The sequence below is a fragment of the Setaria italica genome, chromosome VI (assembly GCF_000263155.2).
Source record: "Setaria italica strain Yugu1 chromosome VI, Setaria_italica_v2.0, whole genome shotgun sequence".
In the NCBI taxonomy this organism is placed as follows: Eukaryota; Viridiplantae; Streptophyta; class Magnoliopsida; order Poales; family Poaceae; genus Setaria; species Setaria italica.
In genome coordinates, this window is record NC_028455.1 from 33,802,771 (window position 1) to 33,829,213 (window position 26,443).

The 26,443-nt window shown below is 40.0% G+C and overlaps 2 protein-coding genes across 3 annotated transcripts; both read left to right on the forward strand.

The window, feature by feature from the left end:
• The first annotated feature begins 2,868 nt into the window (after positions 1-2,868).
• LOC101763165 (MADS-box transcription factor 51) lies at positions 2,869-7,918 on the forward strand. 2 transcript variants are annotated; one of them, XM_012846701.2, is made up of 6 exons: positions 2,869-3,341; positions 4,270-4,366; positions 7,035-7,090; positions 7,203-7,290; positions 7,421-7,511; positions 7,611-7,918. In XM_012846701.2, the coding sequence occupies exons 1-5, from the start codon at positions 3,100-3,102 to the stop codon at positions 7,463-7,465; spliced, it is 528 nt and encodes a 175-aa protein (XP_012702155.1). In that variant the 5' UTR covers positions 2,869-3,099; the 3' UTR covers positions 7,466-7,511; positions 7,611-7,918. The 2 variants fall into 2 exon arrangements, with proteins under 2 accessions (XP_012702155.1, XP_004974004.1); XM_004973947.2 differs by having other exon boundaries at positions 2,872-3,341; positions 7,606-7,918.
• A 1,644-nt stretch (positions 7,919-9,562) lies between these two features.
• Positions 9,563-25,342, forward strand: LOC101763570 (MADS-box transcription factor 51). Its single transcript, XM_004973948.2, has 5 exons — positions 9,563-10,042; positions 11,763-11,859; positions 24,487-24,542; positions 24,636-24,723; positions 24,876-25,342. The coding sequence occupies exons 1-5, from the start codon at positions 9,783-9,785 to the stop codon at positions 24,915-24,917; spliced, it is 543 nt and encodes a 180-aa protein (XP_004974005.1). The 5' UTR covers positions 9,563-9,782; the 3' UTR covers positions 24,918-25,342.
• Positions 25,343-26,443: the final 1,101 nt, after the last annotated feature.

Consider the following 26,443-nt stretch of genomic DNA (forward strand, 5'->3'; position numbering starts at 1 on the left):
TTCGTCTCACAAAGTACAATAAAACTGTGCAATTAGTTTTTGATTTTGTCTACATTTAGTACTCCATGCATATACCGCAAGTTTGATATGTTGGAAAATCTTCTTTTTGCATAGTGTCAAAGTTGGGAATTTGGGTAACTAAACCTTAGAAAAATTTTTCGGGCATCGACTCTCACAGCGTGCAAGCATCGGTGATTCATCTTCTCTTTCCAAATGTTCAACACTGCGGGTGCTCGCTCTTATCCACCTGACCAATGGACTGTGTGTAAAAGCTGCCTCAAGGACCGCGACCGCGCCCACCCAAATCAAGTAATCAACCAATTTCACACATTGCCTTTTATAGTAAATCTCATATTTTTAGCCATTCAAAAAAAAATCTCGTATTTTTAGGACCAGACAGGCTCGGCTTCTCCGGCCTTCAAGAGCCGGCTTTCCACTCATTTCAATTTTTCAAAGATGGCTTACATGAGTCGTTTTTGCTACATTATATAAGATTCCCTAGAAGCCACAATCATTTTAAGAGGAGAAGCCTTCTCAAATAAAATAAGACTTTAAATTGATGTTTGCTCTTCTGAGAAAATCATTTTATATAAAATTTATGGTTGCTATAATATTATAATAAATGAGATATTAACAATTCAAGTGTAAAGTTAAAGATCATGTCAAGTTAAACCGCGACATACATATAGTACTAGTATAGAACTATAAGTATTGAATGTGATAGGAACATATACCTGAAATAAAATGGTTCCACCCCCCACTGAAATGCCTAACATGTGCTAGCTGGAGTTTAGTGGTGGACCTAGGCATGTGAAATCCATGTGAATCAAGGTCCACCTTACAAGACTATGGGTGACAAATAGCAAAATACCATTATATGGGAAGGCGAAACGTAACTTTAGGTTGAATTTTGGGCTGCATATAGGTGAACTGAAGAGTAAGTAGCACAAAATGTCCAGTGGAAAGAGTATATATATAAGCATTGAATAGTAAGGTGCATAGTATAATAATGCAAAACAAGCTGATTCAACGTTTGCTCTCTCAATTTTGAATCAAGTTCAAACAACCATTCACAATACAACTCCTGGTGCTACCTGGCCTGCAAATTGTTATGTATGCTCATCTCCATGTGTGAGCATCGGAAAAGCAAACAAACGGGCTATTCAACAACAATAATTGCTTTAGCATGACTCCTAAGGGCAGTCCTAATGGGAGAAACCAACCTAGTTTCCATAGTCTAGGATATTGTATCAAGAAATCATCCTTCACAATGCAACTTTTTTATCTAGAGTCTAAATAAAAATCCAACCAATCATTCTCCCTTCTAGTACCGGATCCTCTGTGCATCATGTAAAGGAACTCGAGGGATGGGTAGCAGCGGTGCAAGCGCAAAGGATCCTGCAGTAATTAAGAAGAAACTACTTGGGTCTCCTCAATGCTGAATCATTGGTTTCTTGGCTCATTGGTGCGCGTGAGGACTTGGTTTCCTCTCTAAGAAATGGTTTCTCTCTCTCCATAATAAATCTACTGCCACATCAGCAAATTGCTTAGTTGGCATGATAATTAAGAGGGATAGAAACTATCATTAATGTCCCATTGGGACTGCCCTAAGGATGCAAGTGGGTACCAAATGGTATTTTCTGGATCAGCTCATTAATTACGATAGCATGTCACTCTAATCCATTTCTCCTCCTAAATTAATTATATTAAGTGGAATGCCATTCTGGTTCATTTTACTAAGTTTTTGATCCACCTAATGACCCAAAATATTTATATGTTGCATCCCTAATGACTCTAAATATCATCGTACTATGCTATTCAGTAATAGCTAAAATTGTCATGGTACCGTGACAGAGAGTCAGCTAAAAAATTTCACTAAGGATCTATATATTTTGCAAAATTAGTGCCGGAGGTGAAATTGCCAATTTGTCATCGCTCAAGGTTTATGTTGTCTCTGTGTCTTCTACCCAGAATCGTAGCGGTGAAATTATTTAAAAAGTTCCTTTTGCCATGATTCTACTAGTATTTTCAGAGTGACTTCTTGGATATACTATTTTGGGACCCGACAGCCATGCAGCTGCACCATTGACATCATGACGACTTTGCGTTAGCCCAGAAAAGGCTCAGCTAATGATCTTTCAGCGTCACCACTACTAGGCAATATATCCTTATCTCTCCTCTCGTATTTGAAACGCTCCATATCACAGATGTTAATAAATTATTACCAAGAAATTTGGGACGGAGGGAGTATTTGGTATGATCAGAGCCACAGCCATGGCTTGCCTGTGAAGGGCTGTGCCATTCCAGAATTCACGGTGAAGACTGAAGACGACAAGCAGGCTGGCCTCTCACCTCTGAGAGACTGAGAATATGGCAAACCCAGGGGATGTTCGATTCCTTTGCTTATTTCAGCACGTGTCACATCAAATATTTAGATACTAATTAGAAGTATTAAACGTAGACTATTTACAAAACCCATTACACAGATGGAGGTCAAATAGCGAGACAAATATATTAAACCTAATTAATTATGGACTAATTAGGTTTAATAGATTTGTCTCACCGTTTAGCCTCCACTTATGTAATGAGTTTTATAAATAGTCTATATTTAATATTCATAATTAGTATCTAAACATTCATGCTAAAAATAAAAACAGTAACCAAACCAGCCTCGCCGACACTAGCTAGTGCAGCGATTTGTGGCACATACACTGACGCTAGTCCTGACCATCTGCACCATCCAATGCCGTTGCGAAACGCGTCCCCGCGCCGAGCTCCTCCGCTTTCCTGGTGTAGGGGACACTGACAGCCGGGCAGGGGGGCAGGATGGGCACCGTATCCTTTACCCATGACCCATCAGTCGAGCTCGAGCAGCAGGAGATGGAGAGGGCGGCATGGAGCCCACCCTCCTGCTGCTGCTGCCATCCACAACTTTTGCAGGAATCCATCGCCCCTATCTAGCTCGCCTCCCCAAGTCCCCAAGACCAAGATTTGTTCCGATCCTCTCTTTATATCATCTCCCTCTCAGCAGCGAAGTGACATCACGCTCAAGTTCATTGCGAGGTTGGTATATTGGTTGGCGCTGTTGGGGCGAAAGGAATGGAGCGGCGGGTGGAGCTTGACCTGCTACAGCAGGAGAAGAAGGGGACGAAGAGGAAGCGCGGGCGGGTGGAGCTGCGGCGGATCGAGGACCGGACCAGCCGGCAGGTGCGCTTCTCCAAGCGGCGGTGCGGGCTGTTCAAGAAGGCCTACGAGCTCTCCGTGCTCTGCGACGCACAGGTCGCGCTCGTCGTCTTCTCCCCCGCCGGCCGCCTCTACGAGTTCGCCTCCGCCGACTCCAGGTGACGACGCTGATTCGCTTCACGCCTCTCTCGCGTAATCATCGATGAGCTAGCTGCGGGTCCTGTTGGTTCTTGCATTTTTTAATTGTATAATCGATGCTTCTTGTGGCTTCTTCATTCATTCCTCGACCGCTTTTCTTTGTACTGGTCATCGTCTTCCCGGCCAGGCCTTCTCTTTGCTTTTGAACGGCTGATTCGTCTGGAAATCTCGCGTTCCCGCTGTTGCTAGAACGAGCTGGATCTGTGCACAGGGCGCAGCTGACGTCTTACTCGTTGTGAACTGTGCAAGCAGGCAAGGAGCACGCTAGAATGATCTATAGGTAGCAAGAACGATCTCATAAATGCTAGCACTAGGAAGCCAAGCCAAATTAAACAGATCATGCTGGCCTTTAGCTTCATCATGGGATATGGTAAAACCCTGATGAGAGATAAAGCATATGCCTAAGCTTGTGGCCTTGGGCTTGTCGATTGTTTGAATAGATTTGTATTTGGGATGCCGCCATGTTGTTTTGCAAATGTCACTTGTCCCATGTCAGCAGTCCGACCTAACTTTAATAATTTGTTAACTGACACATCCTAGTTCGAAAACATGCATAAAATATATGTGCAAATGCAAATCAAGGCACTATAACTGTGCCTAGGAACTGCTCAACACAACGGTTAACCAAAAACAACGTAATAATATAGAGCTTTTTCTCACCAAACCAGATTTTCTATGTAGTTTTGGTGGAGTGATCTTTTTAATTTGAAGTAATTGTAGGTCAAGTCCTTTATGCAGTGAACATTATATACATGTATACTTTTTTTAGGGTGAGAAATTATCCTTTGTGTCAAGCATCTCAAGTTAATTAGCAAGCTTTTTTCCCACCTGTGTATAACCCGCTTTTCTGTTGAGTTAAACTTTAAGCTTTGTGTGCATTCCTTGCAGCCTTGGAGAAGTTTTGGATCGATATTGGGACCTCGCCAACACAATAAATGATCTCAACATTGAAGCACGAGACTCAAGGGTTGACCGCAATATACAGGTCGAGCATAAAAAGTTGACAATATATACTACCCTGATTTTCTTGATGCATACACATATGCTCTCCCACGAGTAGAGAACTCACCTTCCATGCGTCCCATTTTGTCCCGATTTAAAGTTAGCCTGGGACAAAAGGTTCACCAACCGGGACTAAAGCTCGGTAACTGACGGGGGGCTCACCAACCGGGACCTTTATCCCGGTTGCAAAGGCTAGTAGGAAAAAAAAAGACCCTGAGAGACCTTTTATCCCGGTTTGAAACACCAACCGGGATAAAAGACCCACCCTTTTATCCCGGTTGGTAACACAAATCGGGATAAAAGGCTCTCGACCCTTTTATCTCGGTTGGTGTTTCAAACCGGGATAAAAAGGGTCACAACGGGGTGGATGAAAGAGGACTAAATCCCTCGAACCCTTTTATCCCGGTTTGTAATACCAACCGGGATAAAATGGGGTCTTTTATCCTGGTTGGTGTTTCCAACTGGGATCACCAACCGGGATAAAAAGGTCCCCACGAGTTAATATAAAAGGATTGCATCCCCTATATAGTTAGATGTGTTGTGTAGGTGGGATGGCAAGAAAGCTATGCGCGAGGCTGGAGGTCGTGGGTTTGAATCCCACGCAGCGCGCGCACACGCATATTTCGCGTGAAAAATGGTGTGACTTGCGACGTGCGCATGTGGGGGGGCCTCCCAGGATTTCTTTTTTTTTTATAGCGCCTGGCGTGGTGACCTATTTTTGTCCCGGTTGAGTGACCCGGGACAAAAGATCCTCCTTTTATCTCAGTTGGTTTATCCCGGATGGATTTTCAATAGATTTGCACCCTACCAACCGGGACTAATACCGAATTCTTTACCAGTGTCCCCCCCTCCCCCCCGCACACACACCCAGTGGATGCATGCAGACAAACTTTTAGAAGCTTTGGTCACGAAACACAAAATTATTAGTACTTTTCACATGGAAAATATTTTAGTAGGTTCGTCATGACTAATAATGCTCATAATATTTTCAATAAATTGCAAAATAAATTGCTTATAAATTAATGGCCAAAGACGTGTGTTGGACAGTTCCAATAATTGCAGAAACACAAGTAATAAAAGAAGGGAAGTGCAGTGCAGTGCAGTAACCCTACTTTATCCCAATAGCATGGACAAAAACTCATCAACTCCATTGGAAATCATTAGATGATCATATATCTATCATTAAGACATATATATCTGTTCTAAAATACTTCTTGTTTGATCCTCTTTTGCAATCTTAAAAATACATGTTGTTCTACAACCTCTTGGTAACTTCGGTGTGCATTTTTAAATCTTAACCCTCTTTAAATGCATCATTTTATCTACCTCCTTAATTATTGTTGTGCCAAACTCTCAAACAAGTCTTGTGAACCAATGAGTCTCAAGCACCTTGGATTTTAAAACTTCCATACAGGATATACCAAAAAGGTTTGAAATTCACCACTTTTAAATTACCCCAAAAGAAGATTTCATCCAGTAATTTTCATTGTTCAGGTTTAACGGCATTTTTTTGGGTGAATTTTGTTCTGATTTCTGTTTTTTGAAGTTAAATGCCCATTATGTTTGTAGAGTTAGCTAGGAAGCTTGTCAAAGTGCGTGCATCTTGAAAAACGTAAGATAACCTTCTTACGTTTTTCAAGATATCCCAATATGGAACTCTTTTGTAATAACCTTCTCTATCAATGAAATAGGCACCGTCTCGTGCCCATTCGTTCAAAAAAAAAAAGAAAAACGTAAGATAACAACACATACAATTTGTACAAAGAGTTTATGCATTCTTTTTCTACTGAGATTGTGAGCAGGTTGGGTATAAAAAAACTAAGTAAATGCTGAAATGTTTTGCTTAGATTCCAAATTTCAGCAAACTATCATTCTTGTTTAAGCCAAATCTTCACATTGACCTAGGCCTTCAAATATTTTGGTGAATTTAATGGGAGGTCACATTCCAAAGCTTAGCCAAAAGCTGACACTGAAGGTATTCAAATGATCGTATGCTACATGAATTAAACACGAAAGTTACGATCAGAGACGTCCTAATGACGTACTTGTCAGATTAGGGGAATTTGAATTGAAAGGTGTGCACTTCTTCTGCGAAAGAAGGCTGGAGTTACCATGGAAAGTGATGCATTTACTTCCTGCAAGTCCTTCGGGGAAAATCATATCTCATGTTGCCTTACAATGCAAGTTGCAACAATGCTACTATCTAGTCAGATAAACTTCCTAGCCTATTTTTTAATATAGATCTTGTGAACTTGGTGTGTAAACTCATATAGGTTGAATTTCTTCTACAACAATGATAGTATAATTATAAAAATGGAATCATCATGTATTGCCCTTGTTTTTATTCCATGCACGAATGAATACCATGCCATCTGCAAGTGCTACCAGACCATCAGTGGACCCCCACGAATATCAATATATGCGAATCTTCATTTTCTGTTCTAGCTAATGAAAGGCCTGTATTTTAACAATTGTGGATGCAACTTTTTAGTATCAGAATTATTTTCATACTTGGTATTTGAATATTATGCATGCAGTTCATTATGTAAAAAATGTAGGTTTTCCAATCAAGGACTTCTGAGCTTCTTTGAGTTCTCCTGTATACGCTAATCACTTCTGTATTTTTTGTGCATCCCCTCCTGGATGCTCAGGAGCAGCAGTCATCTGTTGGCTCTTTACCTGATCAGCTGAATATCGTTGCTCAACGGTACGGTACACACATGTACACTTGTTAAACAATCTTTGGTTCTAGCTCATCGAATGAAGACGTTCAGTGTTGCGTTAATGCATGCCTATCTAATTGAATATGTAAATTTCAGGGCCATGGAAGCAAGTGTGGACGAGCTGAGCATGGCCGAGATAAGAAGCTTGGAGGAAACAGTAACCGACGCTCTGGCAGCTATCAGGGTCATACTGCACTGCACACATTTCTTCTAGCAGAACTACTGCATGCATGAGCTTGACCTGCGTCACGATCGTGCAGCGTTCGTGCCGCACACATGAGATTTCTGAGAGCTTCTTAATTCGGTGGTTGCAGAATAAACTGAGGGCAAAGGTGGTTGGATTATTGCCCCAAGCCTAAGGTTAATTATTAGCTCATCTGGAACTAGTTTTTGCAGCAGATAAAGGTACAGTAGTTTTCACGAAACGAACTGCACCCATCTCTCTATAGCTCTCAGTGCTCTAACCATGGTTGTTGTGTTTGTTGGTAACTTAAAAAAGAAAAGGAGAAGACCTCTGAAGACGATGAAAGGAGAAAGATCGAGCAGTAGGCAACTGGAAATGAGAGCCGCTTACAACACTAGCTAGACCGTTTCCCCAGCTTCAGGCCTGTCAACTAGTGTTCCCCTTTGAACATGGTCCTGTACCTGTCAAACACTTACCTCTGATGTGCGTGTTGATAATCCTTCTCGCCTTGAGCTTTGCGTGAACGTGTAAAGGATGACGAGCAATGAATGTACATATAAGAATCCACTCTACGAAAATGTACTCATTTTGTTGATTCACCAAGATGGATATACATATAAGAATTCAAGATGGATCCAAATAAAAAAAGTTTAAACTACAAAGTTGTAAATCTCGTCTAGGGCTACAATTTTCATATAAAGTTTATCTCCATCCGAGTTTATATGAATTAGTTATGATTTTTTGAAAGTGTACTAGAAGGTAAATTCCGCCGGTTCAACAAGGCGGTAGGTTGCTACAGTGCTCCTTCCGCCGCGGTATGTATAGATTTGTAATTTTTTAGATATATATTTTTGCAAAATACTAAAATAAAAAATAAAAAAAATCCAGCTCGACGGGCCTGTGGTGCCCACTGAAGCCGTCGTGCCGCGTGACGCTGCATGCAGCGTGGCCCACCCGTTCGGGATGGGCTGGTCTGAGCCCTGTTCGTGAGTGAGCGAGCTTTTTCGTCGCCCGCCGCGCGTCTGGCGGGCCCAGGTGCGGCGGCCTGTTTTAGGCTTGCAGGCAGCGTCCTTTTCAAAAAAAAAAATTGAAATCTACTGGCACGAATTTCGAGTGGTTTCCTGCCAAATTTGCCTCAAGTGAGCCTGGCACTAAACTATAACACATTTGTAAATGGGTGGCGAGCCATGAGAATCCTCCGTGATTGTTCATATGAGGTCTCTGCAGGCTGTTTTGATCTGTAACAACTTGTTGTATTGGCGTAAGAAGAGCCTGATTTCTTTCTATTTTTTCCTTTCTTTTTTGAAAAGGAGAAGTGACTGATTCTTAGTCTCTGAAAATGTTCTGAACTGGAAGCTATTCTTCACTTGACCCACGCAGGCAAGACTTCATAAATATCACGACTCGTATTTTTATTTATCACACATAGTATTGGGCTAAACGGTTGTTATACGGGCTAAATTGTCAGCTAAACTAAGATAATTGGTTACTGTAGTGTTTAAATGGGCTAAATGACTGTTTACGCGAGTAGTGATCGTTACATGTATTTGCTAGGCCAGCTTAGGTACCCTAATATGATATCATAAAATTTGCACCTGGAAGCCCATTTAAGTCTCTGTATGCCACATTGCCACCTAGATCTTGCTACGGACACGCCAACTACTTTGGAGTTTGGATGGTGCCGATGAGATAGTGAGAATGATGCAGGGGTCGAATTGCCATTTTCCACCCAAGTGGTATGATGGTACCCCATCAATGAAGACATTTTCTTTTTGCCACTTCACGTTGGCAATTTATTGCGGTGAAACCCAAAACTCAACAATGAACTGAGACTACTCGTTATGACGTCAACGTCCTAACCCACTCTTGATAGCTGACATCATGGGGCCCTATAGCAGGGTATCACGTCGGAAACAGGGTCACTAAAAGGCACGTGAAGAAAAAAAAATTCACATGCCATATGTTTTGACGAGACAAAAAACGATGAGGGAGGCAGGGAGCGAGTTAAAGCTGCGGAGGGATTATGGGCTACGTTTTCGGCTTACCTGTGAAGTGTTGCTGGCTTGTAGCCCGGCCCATTCAGTTCAGGCATATTGTAACTGTCTACAGTACCCGACCCCCATGGACTGACCAATGGCGTCGCGAAACGCGTCATGACGTAAGCACTCGTCATCTTTCCGGGATGCAGCCACTGACAGCGCGGGCCCAGGAGGGGATCTGTACCCTTTACCTGTTGGCCGAGCAGGGTGGCGCAGCCATGGAGCCCACCCCTCTCCCTCCTGCTGCATCCACAACTTTTGGCAGGGACTCATGGCTCCGTCTCGCTCGCCTGTCGCCTCGGCCGCCTTGATCTGTTCCCATCCTCTCTAGTCATATCCTTCCTCGCTAGGTGCCGAGCGACCTGCCGCCCGTCTCCTTGCAGCGGCGAGAAGTGGCAGGCTCGAGCTCACTCCGAGAGTTTGGTTATTTACTGGTGTTGGGCGGAAGAAACAATGGAGGAGGAGGTGGCCGCGAGGAGGGCGGAGCTTGAGCTGCTGCAGCCGGAGAAGGCGAGCAAGGTGAAGAAGAAGCGCGGCCGGGTGGAGCTGCGGCGGATCGAGGACCGGACCAGCCGGCAGGTGCGCTTCTCCAAGCGGCGGAGCGGGCTGTTCAAGAAGGCCCGCGAGCTCGCCGTGCTCTGCGACGCCCGGGTCGCGCTTGTCGTCTTCTCCCCCGCCGGCCGCCTCTACAAGTTCGCCTCCGCCGACTCCAGGTGATTCTACTCTCCTCACGTTCATCATGCGTGGTTAAGCTGGGCCGCTGGTGTTCCTGCGTGCGGGTTTCTTGGCGCTTAATAATCGTCAATCGATGCTGTTCTTCTCCTGCTGCTGCTGCTTCTTCTGCATCAGCTTTTAATGTCTTGTGTTGTTTAATGCGAGTAGTGATTAGTCTACCTAGGATCCAACTTCTCCTTGACCCAGGCCTTGTTTACTTCCTAATTTGGGAGTGCCAAAGTTGGGAGTTTGTCATAAATGCATAACTGTAGCATTTCGTTTGTATTTGTAAATTATTGTCCAAAAATTGACTAATTAGGTTCAAAAGATTCGTCTCGCAAAGTACAACAAAACTGTGCAGTTAGTTTTTGATTTCATCTACATTTAGTACTCCATGCATGTATCGCAAGTTTGATGTGATGGGGAATCTTTTTTTTGCATAGTGTCAAAGTTGGGATTTTGGTGGAAACTAAACATGGGCCATGTTTAGTTACTCCCAACTTCCAACTTTGACACTATGCAAAAAGAAGATTCCCCATCACATCAAACTTGCGGTACATGCATGGAGTACTAAATGTAGATAAAATTAAAAAGTAATTGCACAGTTTTGTTGTACTTTACGAGACGAATCTTTTGAGCCTAATTAGTCAATATTTGGACAATAATTCACAAATACAAACGAAACGCTACAGTGTGCTACAGTGCTGTAACAGTAATTTGGCACCTCCCAAATTGGCCAACTAAACAAGGCCATGGCCCCAATGTGGATAAGCTGGATCTGTGCAGCACGTGCGCAGCTGATTTGTGCATCGGGGGTAGTGCAAGGAGCATGAACGCTCTTTACAAATCTCGGTAGCACGTTATAAAAAAAGACCGTAGGAGGACATAAGATTTCAAATTTTCAATAGCCAAAGCTGCTGCGTGGCATGAAAGGCCTGCGTTTAGTTTTGGCACTGAGGTTGTTAATATTTTTAGACTTGCATTTTCTGCAACTGAACATATATAGGTGTCCTGCTGTTCTAAGCATCATTCTCCGGTAATATAATGATAGTTTACTAGCTGTAAGATTGATCATGTCGTCATAATAGATTAGATAACATCGTCCCTGATGTTTAGCTATACAACGGTTTTTGAAACTAGTTTGGTCTACATGTAACAGGGGGTTAAATGTTGCCATGTATTGGAATCCTTTAAGGACTGAACCCCTAACTAAGTAGTTAGCTCTTATCTTTCTTATTAATTTTTCCTGCCACATAAGCAAAGTGGTGACATATGCATCCATAAAGGTAACTGATTTGCACCATTAGAGATGTCCTAAGACTAGGACTGCCACTTTATTTGGTTAAAATAGTAATTTATTGGATATATGATGCACATATATATACTAGTGTCAATGTTTTGTTGATTGATGTGTGCTAGTTTGAAAACATGCATAAAATGATAAAAAAAATATACTATTTATCTGGGACGGGGGACTATGCGCTAGTGCAAATGGGAAAGTTTATTTAACGGGACAATTAAATAAAAAACAACGTATAGGGAATTGTTAATTTGAAGTAATTTGTAGGCTAAGTTCCTTTCTGCAAGGAACATTTTGAGAGTAAGATTATATTGTCCTTTGTGTCAAGTTTCTGCATTAGCTCATGAAGGATCTACTACACACTTATCCTTTGAGTCAATAGATTTCACTTCCTTTTTCAAGTGCACTCTTTCTTGCAGCATCGAAGAAATATTCGGTCGTCACTGGGACCTTCCCACCACGGTAAATGATCTCAACATTGAAGCACAAGACTCAAGGATCAACAACAATATACAGGTCAAGCATAAATAGTTGATTAACAATATAATACATGTCAATTTCGGGAAAATAAACACAAAAAAGAGTTTCAAGTAAGTAACATAACTGCGGTTAGTAAGGAAAGATGGGCAAGGGAGCACAAACTCGACACAAGGATTTTATTTTGTGGTATCGATGTTGGAGCACCTACCAAGGATTACACTCAGCTCCAAGTCAGCACCCACCAAGGATCATTACTCCTTCATTAAGGTGAATCTTGAGAGATAAAGGCAGGGACCTCCAAGTCTGCGGTGGTACTTAACCAATAGCCGTCTTTGTGAAAGGGCATCTAGCCTAGTGGTTAGCTGAGTAGCACCCAGCAGGCCCAGGTTCGACTCTCCATGAGAGCGAATTAGACGAGTTTGGAATAAAAAAAATAAAAAAATAGGTAGGGGCTTCCCTTGCTGACTTCGGTCAAAAAAATAGTCGTCTATCTTCAAGTTTGCGGTGAAGCACTATAACACCCCGCTCCAAAATCTGTTTACGGCCCAGCTCTTCACGTGGAACGGCCCGCATACGCATAGCACCTCTCTTACACTTTCGTCCTCGCTTCGTGTAAAAGGGTTAACCCAGAGGTGCTACGTTTGGAACGACAATGATTATAAGCTGGCCCTCACCCCCTAAACTTCCAAGATAATACTAAATCCACCAACTACAATCACAACTAGGCCACATGGGCCAACAACTTCAACTACTATGGTATATTGGGTTGGGGGTATTACATTAACCCCACCTTAAGGGTTGATGCCCTCGGTAGCTCACCACATACGCAGCAGACTCCCATAACCACACCTCGTAACATGGTCGTGCCGCGGGTCTACCCACATGCACATGCACACTGGTAGCTAGTGTTCATGCTCTGAATACCATCTATAACACCCCGCTCCAAAATCTTACAGCCCAGCTCCTCACGTGAACGGGCCCGCATACGCATAGCATCTCTCTTACACTTTCATCCTCACTTTGTGTAAAAGGGTTAACCCGAAGGTGCTACGTTTGGAACAATAATGATTATAAGCTGGCCCTCACCCCCTAAACTTCCAAGGTGGTACTAAACCCACCAACTATAACCACAACTGGGCCACATGGGCCAACAACTTCAACTACTATGGTATATTGGGCTGGGGTATTACAAGCACAAAGGATCCAAGGTGCCTAGAAACACAAGAACATGGTTGGACCACTCCTTGATCACTTCTCTAGGCCAACCACCAAGCAATCACTTTCTCTTGACCTAAGTTAGCAATAATCACATTCTAATATTATGCTAATGGTCTTAGATGATCACTCGTAGCATTATGGTGGTTTGGATGTCTTCTCAAGTGTACGAAGCATTCTCAGGAATTCAACATCTCCAAATCATTGAGTGAGGGGCGGGCATTTATAGCATCAATCCTTCAAATAAGCCATTGCTCCAGTTGTCATATTTTGTTGTACTTGTAGGATAATCTGGCATGAACAACCTTGCAATCACTAGAAAATCCAGCATGTACATTGCTCAAATGCAAAAAATATGGTGTGTTGTCCTTAATGGACACCAAATTATCCCAGCATGTATATAATGGCAATCGATCAATTTTGTGAATAAATTCACTCTTAATTCCAAGTCTGTGATCTTGGACTCTATGGAAACATGTGAAGACTTTTACAAGATTATGTACAAATCGATCCCATTTGATCATCAAAATTCATGGGATAAGTCCAACTTATTTATCTTTGTCTTGACTTTAGTTGCTTGATGCATCCATGAGACCAACATAACCTTGCACTTTCTTAGCAAACTTGGGAGAGCCGTTGATTGTATCTCATCATTAATCACCAAAATCACATGGCCCTAAATTGGTGTGTTTTCTTCATGGGAGGTAACACATGGTGGAGGGGGTTGGTCGTGGTGTAGAAAGTTAGGGCTATGTTGGTACAAGGAAAGATGTTGAGGGATGTTAGATAAAGTTGAGGATGTTGAGGCTATTATGACTGATGATCTAGAAGATTATCGCCACGACAACAAAATATGGATAAGGTCCAGGAGGTGAGGGGTCATCATCTAGGTTGAGCTTGAGGGTCATAGACAATTATATTTTTTTAAGAGAGAGAGTAACTGGATAAGAATTTGCATGGGGACTCAACCAATACTTATACTAGGTTTAAATTTTGCCACATTAGTCGAAACATACCAGATGGATCCTAAAGAAAATTGTCTACGATATATTTAACTCCTAGTGCTACAAAAAATGATTAGACCATTTTGCCAAAAAAAATGATTAATATGATTCCCAAAAGAAAATTAATTGCCACCACCACTAAAAGGACAAAAGTACATCAATAATACCAACACTATAACAAATATGATGCCTTTCAGTGGTGCTCGAAGGTACAACTTAATGAGGCTGTGGTACTCTATTATCATGACAATGGGGACCTGCTCCACGGCCACGTTGATAGGCAAACCAATTTCTGGTGTGGTTTCAGAAAAGAGGGAAGGGAGTGTGAACGATAGCTATGCGGTGAGGGCCAAGTCCCACACCCTCCCCAACCTCATGTTAATTATGTCAAATTTATTTCCTCTTAGGTAAGGACAAAGAATCGTATGAGTGACAACAACTATAGCAACCTCCATCATTATTGTGTCTAACATAGCAACCTCCATCATTATTGTCTCTAACAGGTTCACAATTTATTCATTATTGATACAAAATAGTGTTGCCTTCTATGTTCTAAATGGTAAATTATGAATAACATTTGCTAGGAACACCACAAGGACGGTAGCACAAAATTGAGGGAAATTAAAGCAACATGCTAGTTGATAGACAATAGCATTTTCTCCCTTTCTTAGATGTGAACAATGAGAAGTGTATATTGTAACTAAAATCCAGATACTCCCTACAGAGTTGTTGTCGAAGATGGAATCAAGTGTCCCTTCATGGTAGTCACCGTTTTTCAACCTTTAATATCATCATCATGATGGTGTTTTCACAATGCATGCATCGCAATTTAATTGCATAAGTTACTCCCAGGGTGTATAATGTGGAGTACAAGCAATTTCCAACAATTAAAGCATCACCAAGACCCCTATTTGGCATATTATGTCAAAACATATTCTAGTGTGCATGTGTCTACAGTGTGTGTATGCTTCTGGTTAACCGAAGAAATACAATGTTTAGACCTAATTATAAACACCATGTTCACAACTAGATTTCAAAGTTCCAGTGCTACTAAAAATTCATAACCTAGTATAAACACCAACTGTAGCATAAGAAAATATAGCACATTGCATAGTCTATAAACCAACCAATGCATGAATGAAGTAACAAACATGAAGCTAGCAAGTTTATTAAATTGGATGATGTTATCCCAAAAGTATGTCTACACACCTTCTTTACATTTAACTTACCAAATATGGCATTGATGTTAGTGTCAACAATGATATAAAATATTTATGCAAACGAAGCATAGTTTTAGGTATAGAATGCACAGAAGTTTGACTCTAGGTGAGGTGTAATTTATCTGGATTTGTTTGTGATAAAGGTATAGGTTAGCTATGCTGAGAAGCTAAATGCAAAAGCAAATAATGTGAAAAAAATATCAAGAAAAATACATTAGCCTAGAGATGATTAGCCACAAACTAAAAATCTTTATTCCTATTTCTCTTTTAAAAGATGTAGAAATAAATAACACTTTAAAATTCTATAAGCATATAAAGTATAAGTCTACAATTCTCCTAGATAAAGACAAATATAGCAAACTACTCCATAATTTAGATCAATAGTTTGGCAATGTAATATTTCTAGAGCAAAGGTATAATGTAACTTGGTCTTAACATTCAAATAAATGCACTACAATTTTACTCCTACAAGGAAAAGCAAATATAAAATAATAGGTTACCTCCTGAAAAACAATTCAGTTATAGTCAAGGGCTTGACTTTCTCACATACCTCATTATTGCAAAAGCCATGATCCTTAATGCAAGAGGTCAATAGTATCCATGCAATTTATGTTCTTGTCCCACATTGTTCATAATGCTAGAGCTAGTTTAGAGAGATATTTCACTAACTCTACTGCCTTTTCACTTCTCTATGCACCATGGAAATGAGAGATCTCAATAGATGCTTTTATATGTTAGAACTAAGTGCCATGTTTACTTCAGATGCCTTGGTTTTGCTTCACTACAGCTTCCTCAAAACTTATTCAAAGATTTTCATTAACTCTTTCTCTAGCAAAGGTTCATGCTCAATTAAATTATTCAAAACAATCATATATATAGCCTCTTTAATCACATTTATCTCAAAACTATCTAGCCTGCAATCATTATCAACATTGGAATAAGACATAGCTAAACAAGTGACCATTAAAGTTATTAGTTGAATGAAAGCATGAGAACATTATCATAACCACATATAGTATAAATTTATATGTGTACAGTAGTCGTGGAGCTTTTTCAATAAGAACAATTTATCATACACCAGTCGAAATTGGAAGAATCTTCATCTCAATTTGAACATGTAGCACTTTAAAGTTATCAACATATATCATCACCTGATTATTGAAGTATTCATTACTGAATATGTCATCCATCTCTTTATCTTCAAACTATTCAATATTGCCTCCACCTTTAGTATGTGCCATAGACTGTTATGATTTATTGATGTAGGTTCATCTCCTCCATCATCCCTAAGCACTATCATATAGATTGTTGTGATTCATCATAGATATTGTTGTTCTTCTTAGAGGAGGTTCCTAGGTGGGTAAAATTAGTGCAATGTTGATTGTCTACTCCTCAGCCTAGTTGTGGGCTCCTATCAAAGTGTAAGTGGTAGTTTTGTGATCCTCCATTATTAGAGCTCTATCCATGTCGATGGAACCACAAGAGAAAAGGTTGTAGAAGACATATGTGGTTAACTCAAATTCTAGAGATGCAATTGCAATGGCATTTCAATTCCCATGTCTTCGACCAACATTTCTATCATTTTCATGGAAAAACATATCAATGATTATCACAATGGGCATTTAATTAGATGCCACTCTTAAGAAGTGTTTTCCTCTTTGTCACTAGCACGAGGTCACCTAGGTCAATAATTGATTAATTCTCAGATTGTTCGAGTCATGTGGCATTCTATTCCATACATAATTTTGGTTTAAAATAAATTCCCATAGGGATTTAGCATCAAATAATGAGCGTAGTATCATGTAGGCATTTGAAACTAGACTTTGATCAATTAGTTGCAACTTTAGCACCTAAACATTCTAAGCATAAAGAGTGAAGTCCACTGTTTTTATCAATACATTTACAATGTCTTTATCATCACTAGAATTGTCAAAAAAAATATTGTGGAAGATGTCTATTGTCAGTATTGTGTCAGCAGTTATAACCATTTTACTCACCTCTTCATTGTCCGTAGTTATTAGGTAAGACATGTTGATCAAGAATTGAATGGAAACGAATCATGCTTATTAAGGGGGTGTTTGGAAGGAGGGGGCTAAATTTTAGCCCCCGTCACATCGAATATTTGGACACTAATTAGGAGTATTAAACCTAGACTAATTGCAAAACTAATTACACAACCCCTAGGCTAAATCGCGAGACGAATCTATTAAGCCTAATTAGTCCATGATTTGACAATGTGGTGCTACAGTAACCATTCACTAATGATGGATTAATTAGGCTTAATAGATTCATCTCGCGATTTAGCCTAGGGGTTCTGCAATTAGTTTTGTAATTAGCTTATGTTTAATCCTCCTAATTAGTATCCGAACATCCGATGTGACAGGGCTAAAGTTTAGCCTCCTCCTCCCAAACACCCCCTAAATGTGAGAACTTTTTCTACTTCCATTGGATATGGATAATACTCTTGTAACAAATTTTGTGTTTGGGTGTCGTAAGACTGAAATATAAGGGTCGATTCTTGGTGGGTAGGTGCCATTAGTTGATTTTATTCATAAGACTCATTCCACATCTTATGATATCTTTAATTTTGATAATATGCCTAACCACTTTCATTGCCTCTTTAGGTATCTTGTTAAGAAAAATTTCACATGAATAGCTATTTTGACATTGTGGACATATTGGGGTTAACACAAAATGACTAAATTACTAGATTATCAAAAATACTTAAATCTGATAATGCTTCGTATCTTCCCTATGCTTGAGCATATGAATTTTTTCCTTTTCTTTGCTTGAATTTAATAGCATGCATCACGAGTTCATAAATTCTAGCTAGTCCAAAGAATCTAGAGTAGAATTTCTTTATAATTCCATCTCACTTTCCTTTCACTTGAATGGATACAATTGTATACCAGCTCTTTGCCCTTCGAGTGATGGACAATAGTCTTAGAACCCACTTGAGCCAACTATCATGTACATCCTTTTGTTTTGAAGTGTCTTGAAAGCTTCAATGTGATTTGTATGGATTTTCATGTATACCTTGTTATAACTAAGTCTCTTTACCAATATATATGATTGTCGGGTGAAGTTGATTTTTTTCCTTCCAACTTAACACCTAAACCCATGGAGGGTATGATATAGAATTTGGTGTGTAATAGAACAACATACTAGGGTAATTAAACACCTCTCTAACCGTGCACTATAGCAATGTTATCAAAATAATAGACACAATGATCATGAACCAAAATTAATGCGCTAATAAATGATAGCATAAGCATTAATATACGTGAAAAGGTTCTTGACAACCAAGGGAAGTAAAAAGGTTTACTCCATATTGCAGTGAGGATACATAATGGAAACTGTATAGGGATTACCTCCAAAACCTACCGGTGGAAGACATTATGCATGGCTAAGATTTACCTAGTGCCAATCAGGACTACAATTCCACTTGTTGTCCTCCTCTCCTTCGTGCAAGATACCACCATACATGTAACCCAAATGTGTTTATGCCTTCCCAAGCGACCATGCCATCATAGTGTCTCGAGGGGGGGAGGCAAATTCATAGTCCAAAGAGGGGTTAGATCACCTAGGAACCAACATGGGGATGTTTCATGTTTTTTTTTGTCAAGCCCAATTAGGCTAGGTAGGTTTTGGTCTTCCCGCATAGGAGATCTTCCAGAACCTATATCTCTTTCATCCAAAGACTAATCAAGTGTTCTTTAAACAAATCAATGACACCAAATGTTATACATCCTTATGTAGTGTGACATTTTGCATTTGAGGCCCCCTTGAGGGAGGGGGAAGTCGATCAAGCTTAGGACATAGCATGGTTGGTTTCATTGGTTTTCACATGGATTACTTCTTTTTTTATGTTAGGATCCTTCTTTGATCTTCATTTGTTATGGAGAAACAACTTGAAGTTGACATGGGTCCTCATGAAGGTTTATTTTGGTTCTTTATTTGTAGTATGGGCTTCAATATATCTAATGTCGTTTTGTCCTTTCTCCAAACCAACCATTTATTTTGAATTTCATTTGATTTATCAATATGCGTGGAAATACTTATATACATGCAAACAAGTTGTTCCATGCGGCAAATATAGTATCATAACCACAATTTCTATTAGAATAAATAGTAAAATATGGATAACATAAGTGCTAAAAGCTATTAGTCTTGCTCCCAATGGCGAGAATAATAAGTATAACTAGTCTTGACATAATTGAATGTACAACAATCCAGTTGAATACAATTAAAACGAATTTAAATGAGTAGGATGAGCTTTCTGCCATTTCTCTTGAGAGTGATCCCAAATAGCCTTTTTCGCATGTGGTTTGGACCACCTTTTTCTTTGAGGGCAAATAACAAAGACTTATTTTTACACACAACACACACTTATGCTAATAAATCATGAAACCATGGATTCGCACAAGACCAAGAAGCAACCGCTAGCAGATTTCCTGTGGTTGAAGAGGAGATTATTGATGAGCCAAAGATCATCCACAGATCATCATATCGTGTGAGTGAACTTTTGTATGGACAAGTATCAATAGACACTTCACCTCTATTTCAACCAACAAATTTTGTGAAATCCTTTTTTTATCTAGGACTAGGTTTTAAGAAAAGCTCAAATCTAGGTAACCAAAATAAACTTTCTCCCAATGGGGAGTCCCATAGAAACTAATTTGGGTGATCCAACCACGATTAGAAGGCTAGCAAGTGTGGGTGGCCAAATTATAAATCACACTGGAATATTGATTAGCTCCATAAATCCTATGTGTTATGATTAGTTTGCAAGGATGCCTACTTCTTGACACCTCCCAAACAATGGTAGAAGTGGATGACTAAAACTCTCCTCATTGAACTCGAGGGTGGCTCGATGCCAAGCCTCATTTCTTGTATCAAGGTGTTAAGTGACTCAAAATGATTCACCAACATTGACCGAAGAATGGAGACAATAGATGATGTAACCACAACCTCATCTTGAGCTGAATTCACAAGAGTTCATGGTTATTTCATGTCATAACAAGGGCTGAAGTGGAATTCACACAAGTTAAAAATACAATTAAACAACAAAGTTTTTTACTAGATTGGTTAGGAACCTACTCAAGAGGTCTCTTTTCTATGTGGCGGGTTTTACTCTACGTCGATTGAGTAGATGACTTCTTTCTAGGTAGAGGCACCTAGGATCTCTACACTTTCCTTCTCAGGTTGAGTTATCTTGACCTTCTCATGTTAAACACAAGTATTTCCTTATCAAATGAATAAGTGGGATTCAGCTTATAGTGCTACACACATTACAACATTTGCAAAGTTGAGGAGAAACCCAATTGTAGCCTAAAAAGCATAGTATATGGTTAAGACAAATGAAAAGCCACAGAAGATATCTGCTAAGTGAAGATGAATTAAAAGATGATAGATAAGGAGCTACCATCATCAAGGAATAACATAGAAAGGGATATGGAACAAAACTTCTTGGCAACCTCAACCAGCTCGCCATCAATCGGCCCCTAAGTATGCCAATGTTAGTTCCACCACTACTTGTTGATGGACCGATCCAGACTAAGCCATGATGCCCCTACACCATCAATGTGAATACTTTATTTTCCAATACCACCTAATTGTTTGAAGCATCCACAAATTAAAGCCCGATGGCAAATGGCGTGGTAGAAGCTATATGGGTGGAGAACTCCTATGACTTTGTTGCACCTTTGAAGAACATTCTTTGAGATAAGAGCCACAAGATTGCAGAAAAATAATGAATTAAGGTTATTGAGATGGAAGAAATAAAGAGCCACTATTAAAGTACAAAGCTTACATTAAGGCTTCACCCTTAAGCTTTAAGGGTATTGAGAATAGTGGTAGAGCTTGGACAAGATTGAGAGGGGCCAATATAGTAGCAGAGAAGGGGCAAATTAGTAACTTTTTAGCACACAAGTGGTAGAATTAAGTGTTCCTTAAAGAAATTTAGAGAATCAGGGGGGCATGGCCTACTTTTGCCATGCCTAAGCTCCACCCCTGATTGAGAAGGAACAATACAAAATGAAGAATTTCACTACCAAAACCACTAATGTCTTGGTCCGTGCGTCCTCTATGGCTCCATCCTCCTTGTCACCTCTTTTGCTTGTGGCAGTTAAACTATTCTACGATTGTATCATTTTGAGATGTTGAAATCCCCTTATGAACTTTGAATATATTGATTAAGATAGATTTCCCCTACTTGAAGAAGGAATGACAATCACATCCATATCCTATTACTCCACCATAACCCATGCCCCTTCTAGTAACAGGTTCAAAAACCTTGTACTCCTTTTCTCCCTATCCACTTTGTCCTTGGCCAAAGAACTTGGATGAATCACTTGCAGAAGTCAATATGCTTTGGGAAGATCATGAAAAGCATAATTACAAATTACAACTCCAAAGACAACAAACAAAGTACAAAATATGAGAATTGAATTGTCCAAATTTTCGCAAATGATAATCTTGGTTGAAAGTCATAGAGAACCTTTGAGAGATTACACAAATTATTTGGTAGAGGATCAATGAGATTAATTACACTCTTAAAGCAACAACACTTTGAACAGGCCAATGGAAAGATGTGTGCATAGCCTCCATATAAGTGTCGATAAAAGTAGTAAGAAGATAATAAGCTTAACTACATCATTGTGTTGGTACAGTCTTTGTATCCTAACTCCTGAGAAGACCATGATAGGTGCTCTCGAAACTTCATCTGACAAATATGGTGCAGGATGAAATCCTACTCCACATTCTAGGTTGTTGGGATATGAGCCTTGAAGGAATCATATGCTTAGTGAACACTTGGAGACACTTGCCATGTGTCCTCTTTGGTTTTGTACAAACACCCTTGAAGTTTAGCACGCCAAGGGCTAGTTAGTCATACCGTTTGTTCCATCCAACCATGACAACCTTGTTGCTATGTCGATGTACTCAGCAAAAGCGTATAGGACCTGGCACTCCTTTAGTTGAGAATTGCATTGACTAGTAGCAATACTGAAATGAGAGATCAAGTAGTCTCACCTCGTTAAAAGGTCTATGGAGGAGATCATAGATAAAGTAAGAATCATTATAAAGTTTACACTAATGATGATGTTATTGAAGGTAACATTTTCTTGAGGAAATCTAAGACCGGAGGATGGAAGCAATGATGAAAGGAGAACACTACGAACTTGTTGGTCTTTGGAGTTAGTGGCTTCTTTCCCACCTCTTCCTTCCAAGAAATCAAATATTTCAAAGTAGTTAATTCATCTAACTTTAGTTTCCATATCTTCATCAACAACATCCCTTAGGTGACGTAAAGTTTATCATAGAAAGATTTGGTTGCCACTAGAAATCTAGGTTTGGAGATTGAAAAATGGGGGAAAATTATCATCTTCTACACGAAAACAATCCCTAGATTAGGAAGGAACCTTCAAGATATTTTGGAAGAGATAAATCTAGGAATGTCATGTTTGGACATGAGTATTAATACCTATTAGAAATTGGACTCCTTGCATATTCAAGGACTTTGGAGGGGACTATGTAAATAAGGTGTTGAAGGCTATAAGGGCCACCCCATGAGCAATTAACTCATGACAACATAAGGTGTCATACCTAGTTTGTAAAGGGAAACTAGGAGAGCTAAGGAGGATTAGGTTTAGAAGCACTATTTCTTGTACAAGGAAGGTAATATGAGGGTTCCAAAGTGTTGAGTAGGGTTGTGAGAGAGCAACTATCACTTATATTTTTGTAGAGTTGTGCTTAAAGAATTTGAGGACGGATTTTCCAATCTTATCCTCTTGTCATGGATTCTTCAACATAACCATTTAGGGCTTTCTATGATATTCATTTATTTTGTTCTTGATACGACACACGTTCTAGTCATACTTTCTATATCATATCTATATCCAATAGTTGTTGCGTATAATAGTGGTATCAAAGTCTTAACATCTGGTGGTTGGGACTATTGCGGTCATTGGGTTCCTCCTCGTCGACCTTGTTGATGCAGGATTGCAACAACAACAAGAACATAGTCAACTTGGGGTCTTCCTTAAGCTCCTCACCATTTTCGTCATTCTTGGCTCATCGCCATCTCCATACTCCTTCTTTGGTGCCCCTTTTCTGTTACTTTCCTCTTCCCGTAGCTCCACAAATCCTAATTATGTGACTTCACAATTGCTAAGACCTGATCTATCATTGTCACCTCCGTAGCCTAAATCCCATAGAACTCTTAATCCTCTAACTCCTCCTCTGGCTCCATCTCCTTTGTTTCTTCCTCGGTAGTTCCACGAAGAGAGATCGCGGTCAATCATCAACATCCACCTCCTCTGCCATGGGTCTTCACCATCTTCCTCATCCTCTTACTTGTTGTAGAAAGCCTCCTACCATTTGGCAGGCTTGTAGAAGGAGAATGATGGCGATGACAACAAGGACCACCGTAGGGCAATTGCAGGCATAGACCAACATGTGGACAACAAAATCCAAGAGCCATATATGAATTTAAAGCAAGTATCCGTGTCCCCATGGCTGTAGGTATGTGAGTCGTTTCGAGCACCGTATGTGATAGCTATACCATCATAGATGGGTTGAATCAAGATCAACCCATCTAGAGCACAGAAGACTTTTCACCTTTGAGTCCCTTTTTGCAGTATGTTTGTTTGTGATATCTTTGTCACAATAAGGTTTATTTTTCTTTCTGTTATGTCACAGATGCGGTGACATTCTACATTGACCAGATGTAAAGTAAAAGGAAAGAAATGTACATCTCAAACTGTTCAGGGAAATTCATCTCTCATGTTGCCTTTCAACTTAGAACAAAAGCTATCTGAATAAACTTCCTGTAATGGATACATAAGTCTTGTATCATGATGACTCTGATGCTTTTTTCTTTGGACCCAATCTAAGGAAAATTCTATCATTCTTATACTGTCCAGTTATATTTGCTGAATTTTCTTCCACAATGACGATCATATGATTCTAAAAATGAAACTACCCTGTATTGGTTTGTTTTTTCTTCCATGACCAGTATACTAGTATCAATCTATATGCAAATTCACTTTCTGTTCTAGCTCATGCAATGCCTTTGCACAAATGTGGATACAAATTATTCAGTATCAGAATTCCTTTTGGGAGTTGGGAATTGGTATCTGAAGATTACACAGTTCGTATGTCAAATCTGTACTGGGTTTCTGTGAATTCTGACAGTTTTCTTGCTTGTCCTCCAACTTTCTCAGAATGAGCAGTCAGCTACAGGCTCGTTACCCGATCTGCTAATTACCGTTGGTCAATGGTAATGAAACAAATGTACTTATGAACAACCGTTGGTTCCCATCGAATATGTTGCCTTGAGTTCTATGTATTTGTGACGGCAGTTAAATTTCAGGGCCATGGAAGCAAATCTAAATGAGCTGAATACTGATGAGCTAAGAGGCCTGGAGGAAGCAGTGATCGACGCTCTGGCAGTTATCAGGGTGATGCTGTTACTGTAGAATTTTAATTCTCTTGATCTCCTCGCCACTCTATAGAGGAAAAGCGTGGATTTGAACTATTAGCCTGCATCTCTGTGCAATGTTCATGTTGTTCACATGATGTTTCTGAGAGCATCTTGATTTCCTGATTGCAGAACGAACTGATGGCGAAGGTGAATGGACTGCCCCCAAATTAAACCTGAAGCAACTACGTTCTGAAACGAGATTCTGCGGCAGTAAGAAGAAAGTTTCGAAACATTATTGCAGTGTACATGATAGTAGCATTGCTACAAACATATAAACCATGCAGCGGCAACTACATATTCTGGGAATTAAAAACCGAATATCCATTTATCCAGGTAGCTGTGACTTCTTCACGGTCGTGTCACAGTGTGCAGTGCGCTTGCTTCCTATCCGTGGCCAGAAAGAGGAGAAAATGCTCTAAATAAGAAAAAGTGGGATTTACTTTGTGTAACTCTGGTTTAGCTGGTTCGTTTTTCTGTGCTAAGAATCCCATTCGGCATGCATGTATGTCGAGCATTTGCCTTGTACCAATGATCCAATGTTCTTGACTGCAAGTGCGTGTTGCAATTTGCACATGGACACGTGTCCTCAATTGTCAGCTTCTGTAGAAATGGCGCTACATGCACGTCTGTGACCTGAGAAACAGTCGTCTTCTCGAGAATTTTCTTGGCTTCCTGCAGTAAGCTGAGAAATGGGGGGGTTGGCTGGACACGTAAAATGTTCAGGAACAGCCCAGGGAACTGAAGAATGGCTGGAGAGTCCACCAACGGGCCCGTTCGAGAACTTCTCATGCGCCTACACGTCTTCTTCCCTCTGGGCTCCGTTTACTGGGCCTATAGACGCCGCTTGTTTGTGGCCCGTGAATAAGCTTCATGGGCTTTAGAGCTTGTTAACCTTGCGGCCCATCCTTCTGTTGTTGTTGTGCTGTCAGCAGGGTGCTCGAGTTCTCCGGTTCTTTCGTCACTTTCTTTGAAACTCTGTCCGGTACACTTTCACTTTTCCGAATCCAATCATTTAATTGCAAGAATCATATTAATTGCAATCGCAGAAAATAACATTTGTTGCTCTAGCGATGTTTGGTTTTACGGATGAAAGTTTAATCCTTCACATCGAATGTTTAGATATTAATTAGAAGTATTAAATATAAGTTAATTACAAAACTAATTGTATAAATGAAGATTAATTTGAGAGACGAATCTATTAAACCTAATTAATCCCTGATATAGGTTAATTACAAAACCAATCGCAAGATGAATCTATTAAGCCTAATTAGTCCATGATATTTTTGATTTGTCTCGCGAATTAGCCTTCATTTATACAATTGGTTTTGTAATTAACCTATATTTAATACTCCAAATTAGTACCTAAATATCAAATGTGACAGGGATTAAAGTTTAATCCTGGAACCAAACACCCCTACTCCCTTCATTTCTATTTATAAAACGCACACACAAATATTCAAAGTTTATTTATACAATTGGTTTTGTAATTAACCTATATTTAATACTCCAAATTAGTACCTAAATATCAAATGTGACAGGGATTAAAGTTTAATCCTGGAACCAAACACCCCTACTCCCTTCATTTCTATTTATAAAACGCACACACAAATATTCAAAGTTTATTCTGCTTATAAGGCGCGCGCACACGCATATATTCAAAGTTTACAATCTGCATATATTCAAAGTTTACCATCTTT